General features: G+C 49.2%; 1 protein-coding gene across 2 annotated transcripts; it reads right to left on the minus strand.

Moving 5' to 3' along the window:
• Positions 1-398: 398 nt before the first annotated feature.
• On the minus strand, positions 399-14,346 carry LOC309344905 (ammonium transporter Rh type A-like). Of its 2 annotated transcripts, none has more exons than XM_081867790.1 (3): positions 14,239-14,346; positions 4,339-4,413; positions 399-2,191 (listed from the first exon to the last, which is right to left on the minus strand). In XM_081867790.1, exons 1-3 carry the CDS (start codon positions 14,293-14,295, stop codon positions 743-745), a joined length of 1,581 nt encoding a protein of 526 aa, XP_081723916.1. In that variant the 5' UTR covers positions 14,296-14,346; the 3' UTR covers positions 399-742. The 2 variants fall into 2 exon arrangements, with proteins under 2 accessions (XP_081723916.1, XP_081723917.1); XM_081867791.1 differs by lacking the exon at positions 14,239-14,346 and adding an exon at positions 6,496-6,645.
• Between the last annotated feature and the right edge of the window lie 1,608 nt (positions 14,347-15,954).

Below are 15,954 nucleotides of genomic sequence, written 5' to 3' on the forward strand. Positions count from 1 at the left end.
CCAAAACAGTAAATGCTTGCATGCATTACTATGTGTTTAAATCTGATGGGTTGGTAGCTGAATTCTAGAGAGTTCTCTAGACGTTCTCATGTGATTGGCTAACATTGGTCACATGAGAGGTGTTTAGTGAAGGAGAGACTCCATTTTTTATGTGAAGCAAGATGACTGTGTTTTAGAATCCACTGTGAACACTGCTAAGTTGAATAGAGCATTGGAGTGCTTATTCTCTGCTTGGAAGAAAAAAGAGCTAAGCTGCAGGAGAAGGTGAAAGCAGAAATATTTCATAGGAGCTGCATGGCATGGCCTAACTGAGATGCAGAAAACTGAGTGCTGAGCTCTGGAAAGAAAGGCAAATGCAGTTGTTTTGGAAGTTAGAAGAAGAGACTGTAAACCCATGCTTGGAGAAGCATGTGACTGTAAATATTATGTTGTAATTCAACAATAAGTTTCTGCAAGTCAAGTTTTTGAATGTTAAAGTCTGGACAGTGATTTAATTTCCACAGAAAGGTGTCAGTCATATATATGATTTGATCTTCTTAGTTGCGTTTTCGCTGCCCTCACTTCAGAAGCTACCTCTGTGTTTGGGTCAATTGTCCCATCTGCCTCCAAGCAGGAGGTCCTACTTCAAATCTTCCAGCCCTGACAGCACGACACTCCAGGAAAAGAATGGCAAATGTTACTCTCCCACTCAGTGATGCCCTTCTGTTTTATTTCTGCTTTGAAGGCACAAGCAGACAGACCCTCAAGCTTTGTCCTTCAGGGGCACCAGGAGGTCACCACCAGCCTGCTCAACACTCGAGTTCTCCGTTGACTCTTGGATCTTGAAGTAAAGAGCATCGTCAAAGCAGAGTTGGTCAGGCGGCTGTGCTAAAAAAGGCAGTTTCAAAACCAACCCGGTGAAGTAGCCACCCACAAGGGACACGAGTATGGAAACACCGAGACCTGCAGCCTGGTGGAGAGCTTGCTGCGTGGTGCTCCTTCCCATGTTCTCCCCTGCCAAGGTTGCCTCCAGGGTGACGTTCTGTGGCAGGAGGCCACGCTGAGGGAAGACCTGGTGAAGGCGAGGTCCGTAGGCCTCATCCGGCACCAACAAGATGGCTATGATTCCGCCCACAGCGCCAATGATGCCTGGTAAGCCGTGAAGGTTGTGGATTCCACACTGGTCCTGGAGGCGAACTCTAGTGGCCAAGAACGGTGACATGTACTTGAACCCAAGGATGCAGGCTAGCGAGGAAACAATTCCCAGGGCGAATGCCCCAGCTGGTGAAATGACCATGTCTGCTACTGCGCCAATGGCCACACCTCCGGCCAACGTGGCATTCTGCAGGTGGCACAGGTTCAGTTTCCCCTTCTTCTCCAGGAGACTGGAGGTGGCAAAGGAGGTCAGGGCGCTGGCACTGAGAGTAAGCCACGTGTGAAGCACAGCCCTGTGCTGAGCATCTCCTTGGTGGGCGAGGACAGCCACGAAACTGGGCCAGAACACCCACAGAAACATGGTCCCCACCAAGGACAGAAGGTCGGAGATATAAGATGGAGTCTCCATTGGGTGCCCCAGCTGCAATTGCGGCCGGTAGAGAGCGATAGAAGTGCCCAGCCCGAAATAGCAAGCAAAGACGTGGAGGGTTAGGGTTCCTCCGACATCCACAGCCTGGAAATAACTCACGATGAGCCACTCGCAGGCCACGTAGAGAGGGATTTCGCACAAGCTCATGAGAAGAAGCTGGATGGGGCTTGTTCGACCCAGGATGGCCCCAGCAGAGATGAGGACTGTCACGGCTGCAAACTCGGCCGTGAGGATGTTGTAGAGGCCCAGGTGGACTCTCCCATGTTGGCTGTAGTGTACGAAGCCCTGGACGACCAGGGCCCACTGGGTGGAGAAGCTGGCCAGCAGGAAGTTGCAGGCCACGGCGCTGACTCCGTAGCCCTTCATGAAAGCCAGCAGCAAGCCCAACCCCACCAACAGCATCAGCTGGATGTCCTGGAAGAGGGGGAAGATGGCGTAGACCTGGTTGGCGGATGGGTCAGCATCAGCAGGCTGGCTGGCGGCGTCCGTGTGCTCATCGTATGTCACAAAGAAGGCGAAGATCACCAGCACAGCTGCCTGGAAAAGGAACAGCAAGGCAGGCAACCGACAGCGGAGGCTGGTGGAGAACACTTTGGACATCTTGCAGCAGGAGACGCCAAGAAGATCCTGCAGAAAGGGGAATGCAAAACCACAAGGGGGTCAGCCAGTTCATTGGCAAGCGCTGTAGTCATGCAATTTAAAATGCAGCCTCATTTTAAAAGTAGCTGATAGATCAAAACCATAAGGGGAGGGAAACATAAGGGTCAGACTGAGTCCAAACCAAAGGCCAGGCAGAACAGCTCTGTCTTGCAGGCCCTGCGGAAAGATGTCAAGTCCCGCAAGGCCCTAGTCTCTTGTGACAGAGCGTTCCACCAAGTCAGGTCCAGTACTGAAAAGGCCCTGGCTCTAGTTGAGACCAATCTAACCACCTTGCGACCTGGGACCTCCAAAATGTTGTCATCTGTGGACCTTAAGGTCCACCACATGGCATACCAGGAGAGGCGGTCCCGTAGCTACGAGGGTCCTAGGCTGCATAGGGCTTTAAAGGTCAAAACCAGCACCTTAAACCTGACCCTGTACTCCACCGGGAGCCAGTGCAGTTGGTAAAGCACTGGGTGAATGTGATCCTGCTGTAAGGACCCCGTAAGGAGCCTCGCCGTGGCATTCTGCACCCACTGGAGTTTCTGGGTCAGCTTCAAGGGCAGATTGGAGATAGCACTACGCAACACAATAGGACATTAAATCTTTCTTCTTTTTTTAACCACCATATGGGAAGACCCATAGGGGAAAAATAGACTGATAACTTCCACAACTGATGCTCTGGTCTAAACGCTGCGCTTAAGGTACTGTCACTGTTTATCTTTTATTAGTGGCATTAAACATTAACCAGCGATAGATTCGGAACTGTTCGGCAACTGAGCTTCTTTTTCTGCAGCACTCCCAAACTGCACGTGTTTTTGGATTTCTTGAACCATTAAAAGACATGTGTGCAAATACAAACGTTGCCGGCTGCCAAGGATGCCCCCAGGATGCGTGTGTGCACTGTTGCATAGGCTTCTGGCGTTACTGACAAATGGCAAATAAACCTAAGGACCTAAGAAAATCCTGGGGGCGGGGTGTGTCCTCGCCTAAAGCCCGACTTGTTCAGAATCCTGTCCTTACAGGGTTCAAGCAGGACCTGAGAGCAACAGCACTCTTGTCTCCAATTTCCACTTATCGAAACGATAACATAAACTGAAACGCATCTATCCTTCAGTATCTGCAGTCCTCTGAATGCTGCAATGCAATTCTCCAAGCCGGTAATGTGCACATAAATGAATGCATTAGGGATAGTGCGTATAAAAATGGTTATGCAAACGAAAGTAGCACATGAAACACACTCTTTTAGGGGGAAACGGCTTGCGTAAATGTACACATTAAGCAAAATTGCGTACAAAATTAGGACTAAAGCACACTAAAATGCTGAAGGGCTTTAAAATAAATACTGAATTTCCCCATGTATTTTTTACTCAGAAACCATGTCAAAAAAATTGGGTTTGTCCTATACATGGATAGTGGTGTGGAGGGGAAGCTGCGTGCAATTTCCCCTAAAAAAAGCTCAACTACTTTGGACCATCTCCCCTCATTTTCTTTAAATTTAGTCCCCCAAAATTGTACAGTGATGCAAAAGTACAATCCTCCCTTTTTCTAAGACTGCAAATCTTGGAGTTTCCTGCAGGGTATAAGGAAACAAATGATATGCACCCTTGCCAAATCCAGCTGTTATTGTGACAGAATTTCTATCACCTTGGAGGAGAATTTCGGTCACCGTCATACATTACTGGACTGCAACTCCCATCAGCCCCAGGCAGCGTCACCAATGGCTAGGTAGGATGGGAACCATGGCCTAGAAAATTCTCGAGAGCGCTAGGGGTGGGGAAGGTGACCCTCTGTGACTCCCCCATCATTCTGCCTGGACGCTGAGGTCCAGCGCGAGGGCCTTCTGGCAGTTCCCTCACTGCGAGAAGCAAGGCTACAGGGAACCAGGCAGAGGGCCTTCTCGGTAGTGGTGCCCGCTCTGTGGAACGCCCTCCCACCAGATGTCAAAGAGAACAACAACTACCAGACTTTTAGAAGACATCTGAAGGCAGCCCTGTTCAGGGAAGTTTTTAATGTGTGACATTTTGATGTATTTTTAATCTTTGCTGGAAGCTGCCCAGAGTGGCTGGGGAAACCCAGCCAGATGGGCGGGGTACAAATAAATAACAACAACAACAACAACAACAACAACTTGCCTGACAGCAGGAATTTGCAAATTCAGAAGCTTCCGAGCTGTTCTCTCTTCTAAGCCAGTTTGGGGTTTGCTTCACCTGTTGTAGAAAGAGGAAAGGAGCCGTTACGTCTTGAGGAGAAAGAGTGCTCTGACGAGGTTTGAAAGGACACAGACAGTGCTTACCTCAGATTCGTAATAAATACGACATGCCTGCTGATATGGACACTTGGCACCTGATCCCTGTTTTCCGGGAATAGCCAATGGGTGGAAAGGGGAGGGGGATTCCAACTGTCTATCCCACTTCCATGTGATGGTTGGATCTCCAGCATAAAGCCTACAAGCGATCGCTGAACAGGTGCGACCGAACCCACCCAAGGACTGAGAAATGATTTGTCCTCACCTGTTCTCTGCCTTGCAAGCCCCAGAGGGCAAAGTCTCCGCTTGTGTCTATTCGTGGTGATAACGATCCAGCATAGACATACAGCTGAGAGAGGGAGCATAACCCTTTCATCTCCAGCAGGCCTGCGCTGCTTTACTTATCTCACAGAAACGGGAAGAGCTGTGGCTCAGTGGGTGAACATCGGCCAGGTTCAATCCTGTGCAACCCTTGCTAGGGCTGGGGAAAACTCTTGGGAACCAGTGTCAAATATATACCCTTGCAAGTTGCAGCATGTGCCCTCCCTCAGGAGGATAGGGGAGGGAGAGAGGGAGGGAGCGAGAGAGAGGTAAAAGAAGAAGAAGAACAAGAGTTTGGATTTGATATCCCGCGGGTGGCGCTGTGGGCTAAACCACAGAGCCTAGGACTTGCTGATCAGAAGGTTGGCAGTTCGAATCCCCGCAATGGGGTGAGCTCCCGTTGTTCGGTCCCTGCTCCTGCCAACCTAGCAGTTCGAAAGCACATCAAAGTGCAAGTAGATAAATAGGTACCACTCCGGCGGGATGGTAAATGGCGTTTCCATGTACTGCTCTGGTTTGCCAGAAGTGGCTTAGTCATGCTGGCCACATGACCCGGAAGCTGTACGCCGGCTCCCTCGGCCAATAAAGCAAGATGAGTGCCGCAACCCCAGAGTCGGTCACGACTGGACCTAATGGTCAGGGGCCCCTTTACCTTTAAGGAGTCTCAAAGCGGCCAACAATCTTCTTTCCCTTCCTCCCCCACAACAAACACTTTGTGAGGTGAGTGGGCCTGAGAGACTTCAAATAAATATGACTAGCCCAAGGTCACCCGGCAGCTGCACGTGGAGGAGCGGAGACGCGAACCTGGTTCACCAGATTATGAGACTACCGCTCTTAACCACTACACCACACTGGCTCTCTGGTAAAGGACCCCTGGACAGTTAAGTCCAGTCAAAGGCGACTATGGGGTTGCCGCGCTCATCTCGCCAGCGTTTATCCACAGCCAGGTCATGTGGCCAGCTGGACTAAACTGCTTCTGGCACAACAGGACACCGTGACGGAAACCAGAGCGCCCAGAAATGCCGTTTACCTTCCTGCCGCAGTGGTACCTATTTATCTACTTGCACTGGCGTGCTTTCGAACTCCTAGGTTGACAGAAGCTGGGACAGAGCAATGGGATCTCACCCCGTCGCGGGGATTTGAACCGCCGACCTTCTGATTGGCAAATCCAAGAGGCTCAGTGGATTAGACCACAGTGCCACCTGCTCCTCTCAAAAAGAGAGAGAGTCTGAGACTGACTATAGAACCTCAGTAGGATATACTGGGATGGAGCATGATATGTATTTTCCAATAATGCAATAAGGGTTCAGAATCTCTCATTTGGTCTACATTTACTATAACCCAGAACTGAAGTTGGAAGGGGCCTACGGGTCATCTAGTCCAACCCCCTGCAATGCAGGAATCAACACTACTGAAGAGTTAATACTATTATAAAGTTTTAACCTAGGTTTGTTGACGCTTCTGAACTACATCAGCGGGATATTTATTTTCTGAGCCTTTCTTTGAAGTTTTTGTTTTTTTAAAAAAGTTACTTCTATATTTTTTTTCTGGGACTAAATCAAAAGCTGGAATGGCTTTGTAATTCCGGGACTGTCCCTGGAAAATCGAGACACTTGGAGAGGGTGTTGAGGGCCAAATTTGCTCTTGATGTCCCTAATCCCATGCCACTCAATTCTGGTGTCTATTCCAAAGGCAGATCATCAAACTCTCCAGAGATACATACCGGCCGCTGTCCTGATGAGCTTCTCGCCTTCTCCCAGAGGGATGGGGAAGTAAGTCTTGGACTTAAAGCCTCAACCGAGCCAGCCTAGTTCTGAATGCTTTTGGCTCCTCTGGGGCCTTTTATAAACGTCCCATCAGGTTAAACAGGTTCCTTCTGACCTATTGCCAGTCATTAGTGAGAGCACTCCAGAGCCGGTTTGTCTCCGGAATGCGCTTCAGGGATGTTAGTACCACTTAGAAGTTGGCAGAAAAAATCTCCCCACCCCGACCGCAATTCACATATAAATGCTGTTCTCAGGGACTAGTTTATATTAGCATTGTAAATCATAATTGGGATGGAATGCTCTGCAATTGCAGCCTGGCATTTCGAAAATTAAGAGGATCTGTCGCTGGTCGAAAATGCGCTCTGCGTGCAGAAGGGGCCGGTTTCAGATCCTTGCCTTTTCAGATTTTCATTTTGAAAGGGGATCTATGATTATACGGATAGTGGGGGAAAGGCCTTTCTGAAGCCCTGGAGAGACATTGCTGGTTAGAGAAGACCAGTTTCTGTCAAACTGGTGCCCTCCAGATGTTTCTGGGCTCCAGATGTTTCTGCATGCCAGGGGTTGGTGGCCTAGAGAGGTGGCTGGACTAACTCACTCGTCTCGCACTCCCATTGCCGAGGGTCCAGATTGTACAAGATGCTGGGTGTGCACAGGATAACCTCCAACTTTTCCCCAATGAAAATAGTCCCATTCCATAATGGTAATTTTACTATTTATACCCCACACATCTTACTGGGCTGCCCCAGCCACTCTGGGCAGGTTCCAACATATATAAAATGTGATGGGATAGTGAGCTGCTTGTGCGTAAAAGCTTGATCCCTCTGGGGTTTGGCTGGTCATCCAAACCGATGCACTAATGGAGCCCCCAAAGCATGACTCCGTCAGTCGCTGGTAGTAATCTGACAGTGGGCGTCTACGGAATTTACGCCAACATAAAAGCTCTTTGACAGACATGCGCTTTCGAGACTCTCTGCGTGACAGTTTCCGGCGAAGGGTGGGCGTTCCCAACGGGGGTCCCGTTACCTCTCCACTACTCTCACTGGAAGCATCCCAGAGCCTCCCCTCCGCTGTGACTCCTGCACTCCCCCTGCTGGTTCCTTCTTCTACTGCAGATTCTCTCCTATTCTCCTGTAGCCTGTCCACCACCTGTCTCTCCGATGGCAGTTCCCTGACATCCACCTCCCCCCCAGGGCCCCCTTCACCCCCTCCCGCCTCCTCTCCCACTGGCGGTGAGGGCGGAAAGCCCCTGAAGGAACTCTCCTCGTCGTCCGAGGATTCTAACACTTCCGGCCACGGCGTACCGTCTCTCTCCCCGTCTTCCTCTTCTTCGTCGGAGTCGGCTTCTTCACCCACCCCTGACTCTGGGAACCCTTCAAACTCTCCTTCCTCATCGGTGGTCCCAAAGTGTTCCCTTCTAAATCGAGCCACGGGTTGCGGTTTTCTTGGGAAACGCTGATGAAATGTTTCTATTAAAACCTCGTCATTGACTACCTCTGCTGGTACCCAAGTGTTTTCCGACTCTGCTTCCCCCTCCCATTCTACCAGATATTCCACCTGATTTCCCTTCCACCTGGAATCAATGATTCCTGCCACGTTCATGTCGCGCTCTCTCTCTTCTATCACGGGCGTTTGGGTGGCCTCTCTCTCACGCTCCCCCCACTCGCGTCCCTCTCGGTACGGCGACAGTAATGACCTGTGAAATACTGGGTGTAATTTCATGTGACTGGGCAGCCTGAGTTTGAATGCCACTGGGTTGACCTGCTGTATGACCTCAAAGGGTCCCAATCTTTTGGGCCTCAATTTCTTACTCCCGCCCTTGAACGGTAGCCCTTGGGTGGACAACCACACCCGGTCCCCCACCCTTATAGTTTCACCTTCCCTCCTATTTCTGTCTGCTTGCTTCTTATATTCTTCCTTGGCTTTCTCTAAGTTAAGTTGAAGCTGACGGTGGATCGCCTCCATCTCTTCAAAAAAATATTCCGCCGCCGGCACGCTCCACCTCTCCCCTCCCTCTCCTGGGAATGCCCGGGGGTGACACCCATAATTTGCCAGGAAGGGACTCATCCCTGTGGACACGTTCTCCGCGTTGTTGTAGGCAAATTCTGCTAGAGGTAACTTATCCACCCAATCATTTTCTCTGTCCTTTACATAACACCTCAAGTATTGTTGTAAAACCCCATTTGCCCTTTCCGCTTGCCCATTGGTTTCTGGGTGCCGGGCAGTTGAGAAATTGAGTTCTACGTGCAGTAAGCTCATAAGTTTCCTCCAGAACCTGGAAGTAAATTGTTTCCCTCTGTCGCTGACCACCCTCAAGGGGGCGCCATGCAACTTGAAAATATGTTCTACAAACAACTTGGCGGTTTCCTCCGCTGTGACTGCATGTGAACAAGCTATAAAATGACACATCTTGGTTAATTGATCTACCACCACCATGACAGCTGTTTTGCCTTTGGATTTTGGCAGGTCCGTCATAAAATCTATGGATACTGCCTCCCATGGCCTTTCGGGCGTGGGTAAGGGTTGTAATAGCCCCGCTGGCGCCACCCTCTCTCCTTTCGCTCGCTGGCACCTGTCGCAACCCCTGACATATTCCCGTACGTCCTCCCTCACCTTGGGCCACCAAAACTCCCTGGTAACCAACCCCATGGTTTTGTGCTGTCCAAAATGTCCCGCTGTGGGGCTGTCATGCAACTGCTTGAGTACTCTGCCCCTCAGTTCCCCGTCGGGTATGTACAGTGCCCCTTTGTAATACAACGCCCCGTTCTTTTCTTCGAACCCCCCTGTGTTCTCCTCTGTCCTCCGGAGCTCTCTGAGTTTCTCTTGGGCGTATTCATCGTTCTCCGTACCCTCTATCAGTTCCCTCTGCCCCACCAATGCCGCCCCACACACCCAGCGGTCTTCAGGGATTACATGCCTTGCCTCAGGCGCTCCCTCCCCCTCTAAGTACTCAGGTTTCCTGGAAAGAGCGTCCGCCCTCACGTTCTCGGAGCCGGGCACGTAACGAATCTCAAAGTGGAATTTGGAGAACTCCTGGGCCCATCTCACTTGTCTCTGGTTCAGCACTCGGGCTGTTCTCCAGTATTCCAGATTTTTGTGGTCAGTTCGGACTTGAACCTTGTGCTGCGCCCCAATCAGCAAGTGCCGCCATTTCCGGAATGCTTCATGAATGGCGAGCAGTTCTCGGTCGTACACTGTGTAGTTCCTCTCTGATTTGTTCAACTTCCGCGAGAAGAATGCACACGGTCTCCATTCAGACGTATCTTTTCCCGGCTGGAGAAGAACGGCCCCCACCGCTCGGTCTGACGCGTCAGTCTCCACTCTCATTGGTTGTTGTAGATCCACGTGCAAGAGTTGCTCTTCCGACGCAAACGCCTGCTTTAAGCGTTCGAACGCTTGTTGCGCTTCTCCCGTCCAAACAAATTTCTTTTTGCTACTAAGACAATCCGTGATGGGCGCTGTTAAATGGGCAAAGTTTTTGATGAACTTCCTATAGAAGTTTCCGAAGCCCAGGAACCTTTGCACGTCCTTCTTGGTCTTTGGTGTTTTCCATTCCAGTACCGCTTGAACCTTGCTGGGATCCATGGCCAATCCCTTGTCAGACAACCGGTACCCCAGGAATTCCACCTCCTTGGTATGAAACTGACACTTCTCCAGTTTCACCCACAGCCGGTTTTCTCGCAGCTTGCTCAGTACCTCTCTTACATCTCGCACATGCTGCTCCTCATTGTCTGAGTACACCAGAACGTCATCTAAGAACGCTACGCAGTTCTTGTAGAGCAGTGGCCCCAGGACGTGATTCATGAATGATTGAAAACAGGCGGAGCCCCCTTGTAATCCGAAAGGCATAACGGTGTACTCAAAGGCCCCCAAGGGGGTGAACATAGTGGTCTTCCACTCATCCCCCTTTCTCACACGTATCAAGTTATATGCCCCCCTAAGGTCCAGCTTGGTAAAAATTTTCCCTTTTCTCACCCGTGTTAGAATGTCATCAATTCTGGGCATAGGGAAAGTCACTGGTTCTGACACTGCATTTAGGGCCCTGAAATCACATACAAGCCTGGGCTTGCCCGTGTTTTTTTTGTCCACAAAGAACACTGGGCTGCCCCCCACCGCTCGTGACTCTCTGATGAAACCTCGCTTGAGATTCTTGTCAATGAACTCCCTTAACTCCTGCATCTCACTGTCTGACATTGCATACAGCTTGCCCACTGGCAATTGTGCTCCTGGGAGTAAGGTAATTTGACAATCAAAGGGTCTGTGCGGGGGCAGTTTATCTGCTTCTTTTTCGCTGAATACGTCAAGCAAGTCAGCGTATTGTGGTGGCACCCTCCCTTTGTCCATCACTTCCATCCCTGCTAGAGTGCCCCTGGCGCCTGCCTGAGCCTCTCCCTCCTTGCAGTGTTCTAGGCAATGTGCTGATCCAAAGGAAACCACTCTCTGATGCCAGCCTACTAGCGGATCGTGTAGCGCCAGCCAGCTCATACCCAAGATAATAGGAGCTCCTCCCAAGGTGGCTACGTTAAACGCTATCAGTTCGGTGTGTCGTGCCACCCTCATTATCATTGGTACAGTCTGTTGGCTCACTTCTCCTCCCAACAGCTCCCTCCCATCAATCGTGGTAACCTGCAAAGGCTTACTCAATGGGATAGTCTGTATTTGGTGTGCAGCTGCAAACTCTTTGCTCATGAAATTACATGAGCTACCTGAATCCAATAGCGCCTTTATCTTCAGTGGGTGTCCGTTTGCCAGTTCCAGCAACACCTCTATCACAAGCGCTGGTCTTGGAGGTTCCGGCGTGGGCACATTCATTACTCCCTGGCCTGGCTGCTGTGCCCTGATGTTGGCAACCAGGCGTTGGCTTTTACTGGCTCCGTGATTTCTTCTTCCTCCTTCCCCCCAACAGTTCCCGCCATCCCTTGCCATTCCTTCCTTTGCGGACAGACTCTGGCAAAGTGACCTGGCTGTTGGCAGAGATAGCATCTCTTGCCGCTCTTTCCCTCCTTCTTCCGCCCTTCACTGGTGTTTGAAACTGCGCGCGCGCGCGCTGTTCCAAGTTCCATCGGCTCTGCTGGCGGGAAAGGCTGCTCCGGAATCTCTGGAATGCGGAAGTCCTTCCAACGTTCCCCCTTTCCTTCCCGCTTTTCCATAGCTCTAGCTTCCTGGCGTGCGCCAATGGACAGCGCTGATTTAGTCAGCTGATCCATAGACTCCGCCCTAGGCGCCCGGGAAAGTTCATCTTTCACTGCCGGAGAGAGACCTTCTTCAAACAGCATTTGAATAGGTTCACTAGCAAGGTCCCACCCAAGTCTATGAATCAGCATGGTGAACTCAGTCCAGTACTCACGTACAGATCGGCTCCCCTGTTTACACGCCATTAACTGCCTGCGCACCACTCCCTGCTCGATCTCGCTGGAAAACATCAAGTCCATGGCGCGGAAAAACTTCATTGTGTCCTTTAAGATTTCATTATTGGCTGCCATCAGGGGCCGAACCCAGTCCCTCGCCCCTCCCTCTAGATGGCCAATCACGTACGCCACTCTAGAGTTCTCGTCGGGGAAGTCATCAAACAGTAGATTGAGAGCATATTGCATCTCTGTCCTAAAGGCTTGATAGTTCCGGGGATCCCCCCCAAATTTCTGCACCAGTCCAGGCACCCGTCTGGCAAGTGGGGTGGTTTTCCCCTTATCTGCATCTTGAGCCCTCCTCTCCTCGAGCCTCGCCGTTTGCAGTGCCAGCTGGACCTCCAACGCCCTGTACCTTTGTTCCAGGCTTGGATCTGCGCCAGCTCCCGCTCCTGCTCCTCCGGTTCCGGATGGTTCGCTCATGATGCCTTCTGCTTGCACAAGCTGCTTTCAAAGACTGTCAGATTGCTGTGATGGGATAGTGAGCTGCTTGTGCGTAAAAGCTTGATCCCTCTGGGGTTTGGCTGGTCATCCAAACCGATGCACTAACGGAGCCCCCAAAGCATGACTCCGTCAGTCGCTGGTAGTAATCTGACAGTGGGCGTCTACGGAATTTACGCCAACATAAAAGCTCTTTGACAGACATGCGCTTTCGAGACTCTCTGCATGACAGTTTCCGGCGAAGGGTGGGCGTTCCCAACGGGGGTCCCGTTACCTCTCCACTACTCTCACTGGAAGCATCCCAGAGCCTCCCCTCCGCTGTGACTCCTGCACTCCCCCTGCTGGTTCCCTCTTCTACTGCAGATTCTCTCCTATTCTCCTGTAGCCTGTCCACCACCTGTCTCTCCGATGGCAGTTCCCTGACATAAAAACATAATAAAACATTAAACATTAAAAAAAACCCCTTTTCCTAAACAGGATTGCCTTCAGACGGCTCGGGGGCTGGATCACTCCATTTGTTGTTGTTGTTTAGTCGTTTAGTCGTGTCCGACTCTTCCTGACCCCATGGACCAGAGCACGCCAGGCACTCCTGTCTTCCACTGCCTCCTGCAGTTTGGTCAAACTCATGCTGGTAGCTTCAAGAACACTGTCCAACCATCTCGTCCTCTGTCATCCCCTTCTCCTTGTGCCCTCCATCTTTCCCAACATCAGGGTCTTTTCCAGGGAGTCTTCTCTTCTCATGAGGTGGCCAAAATTTTGGAGCCTCAGCTTCAGGATCTGTCCTTCCAGTGAGCACTCAGGGCTGATTTCCTTAAGAATGGATACGTTTGATCTTCTTGCAGTCCATGGGACTCTCAAGAGTCTCCTCCAGCATCATAATTCAAAAGCATCAATTCTTTGGCGATCAGCCTTCTTTATGGTCCAGCTCTTACTTCCATACATCACTACTGGGAAAACCATAGCTTTAACTATACAGACCTTTGTTGGCAAGGTGATGTCTCTGCTTTTTTAAGATGCTGTCTAGGTCTGTCTAGGTCTGTCATTGCTTTTCTCCCAAGAAGCAGGCGTCTTTTACCTCGGGTTAAAAACTTTGCTTTGGGATGAGAACAGAAATCGCACAGCAGCAGCGGAAGGCCACATTAGCTAAAGTGGTGCTTCAGGTTATGAACAGTTTCAGGTTAAGAATGGACCTCCGGAACAAATTAAGTACTTAACCCGAGGTACCACTGTATGTAAATCTGGCACTGCACATGAGCACGGGTTCATGTAACCAGTTTCCTCTTGGGCCGCACAAGATGTCCCTCTCTAGCAATCAGTCTCGCATCTCAGGGCAAGGCCCCCCCATGCACTCCAAGAACACTACCCACTGCAAGCAGGGATCCCTGGGCTCCAAATGGCGCGGCTGTCTAGAGAGAAGGAACCCTTGGCTGCTGCCAAGATGGTGGGCAAGCAGCCAAGAAGATGTTACAAAACAGCCCGGAACAATGTTCCTTTGCACACACACACCAAATCCACGCCCCCTCACTATGATGCAAAAAATAAACAAATAAATGCCCCCCACATGCTCCATGTTGTTAGCACATTTCGTTTCACATAATTTAAGCTGGGGGTGGGGCAATAAGATTTTGCACTCACGTGCACAAAGACGGGGCTCGTTCGCAGAGCTGGGAAGCAGGGCTCAAGGAAGGAGCCCTTTTTTTTGAAACCCCGCCACCCTCGTTCTTTTTGTCCCACGCTCCCTCGTGGCTTCGTCAGAACCCGCCAAGGGGGCCTTTGAAGCTCAGGGTGGAATGAGCACGACATCTGGAAGAAACTTGGGTTAATGAAAACATAATCCTCAGGACGAATCCTGCCCACCTCCTGGGCGTTTTGTGTGTTCCACAGCCCTCCTCCGACGCACGGCACTGAAGTCATTCATTTGCCCCAGAGTGGGGTTGCTCCAAGTTTTCGCATCTTCTCTTAAGCGTCCCGATTACTTGCAACTGTCACAAACTGTGATTGACAGATTGACTGGGTTGACAGTTGATCCTGTGGCCTGGCTTACTGCTTCAGAGCTTGCCCATCAAGCAGGTGGAAATTGTCGTCAGGGGCCTGACAGTATGTGTGTGTGTGTGTTGTGTGTGTGTTTAGGGTTGCCGTATTTCAAAAAGTGAAGATCCGGACCCAAAATATTGCTGAGCTTTTTTTGTTTTTTGCCAAGTTGTTGAGGTTTTTTCCCCCTCGTTGTTTTGGCTACATCTCAACATTAAAAAAGAAGAAGATTTTGAGCTGTTTTTAAATGAAATTCGGCAAGATGGGCTGCCATATGTCTGGATTTTACCAGACGTTTCAGCCATTTTCACCCATACACTCTTTACCAAGGCCAAATACCAGGCATTATGGCAACCCTATTTTATTTATCATTTTCAATATTACACACACACACATATATATATTTCATTATTTAAATCATCTCATTCACATCAACTACCTTTCCCTCCTTTCATGATTTGTTATTCTCTCCCCTGTTCAACTGCATATTCAAAATTCTACTTTCCCCTTCTATTTTCCCTTTTATTTCTACCCTATTTTATTTTATTTTATTTTCTCTGTTCCAATTATTCAAATCCTGCTAATGTTTAAAGGTGTTTGCAATGATTCTTCATATATTCCACAAATTTTCCCCATTCTTTCTTAAACCCTTCCTTCTCTTGGTCTCAAATTCTGCTTGTTAGTGCCACCATTTCAGAATATTCCCACAAATCTGAATATTCCCACAAATCTGACATTCATCTTTTGTTGGGACTGCTCCTTCCTTCCTTCCATTTCATTCATTCATTCATTCATTCATTCATTCATTCATTTTATTTGTATACTGCTTTTCCACAAAAAGAAAATCATGCTCAAAGCAGCTTAAAATGCAAAAGCTGAAATACATTTCAAATGAACACCACAAAAACAATTTCAACATAGTGTAACAGCTTTATTATAACACAGCAAAACAATAGCAAATATAACAACATACAATAAAACACATTTTAGTGCTATAAATATAACATGCTGTGGTTGCATATATAAATAAATTATTTCGATCTTTTGGTACTCTACACCTATTATTCCTAAAAGAAAGACTTCTGACTTTTTTTTAATCATTTTTTTCATTTCATTATATATCATTTCCCAACAGAGTTCAGTTTTATTACATTTGTATACCCTCCAACAATTCTTCGATGAAAATGGGGACGTCTTATTCCATAATAATAATAATAATAATAATAATAGTTTTATAATTTATACCCTGCCCATACTGGGTAGCTTCCAACATATATAAAAACACAATAAAACCTTAAACATTTTTAAAAAAATCCCTATACAGAGCTTCCATCAGATGGCTCAAGGATGAGATAACTCAATACACTCCAACATTTCTCCTATGAAAATAGGGATGTCCTATTTTTCCAGGATAAAATCAGAAACCGGGACGACTTCTGTAAATCCGGGACTGTCCCTGGAAAATAGGGGAACTTGGAAGTTCTGCAGTTGCTGGAATGCGTTTCAGTGATAGTGCAACAAGTGTGACCAGACCAGGCATAA

The sequence above is a fragment of the Podarcis erhardii genome, assembly GCF_964252035.2.
Source record: "Podarcis erhardii genome assembly, chromosome: 6".
NCBI classification, from domain to species: Eukaryota; Metazoa; Chordata; class Lepidosauria; order Squamata; family Lacertidae; genus Podarcis; species Podarcis erhardii.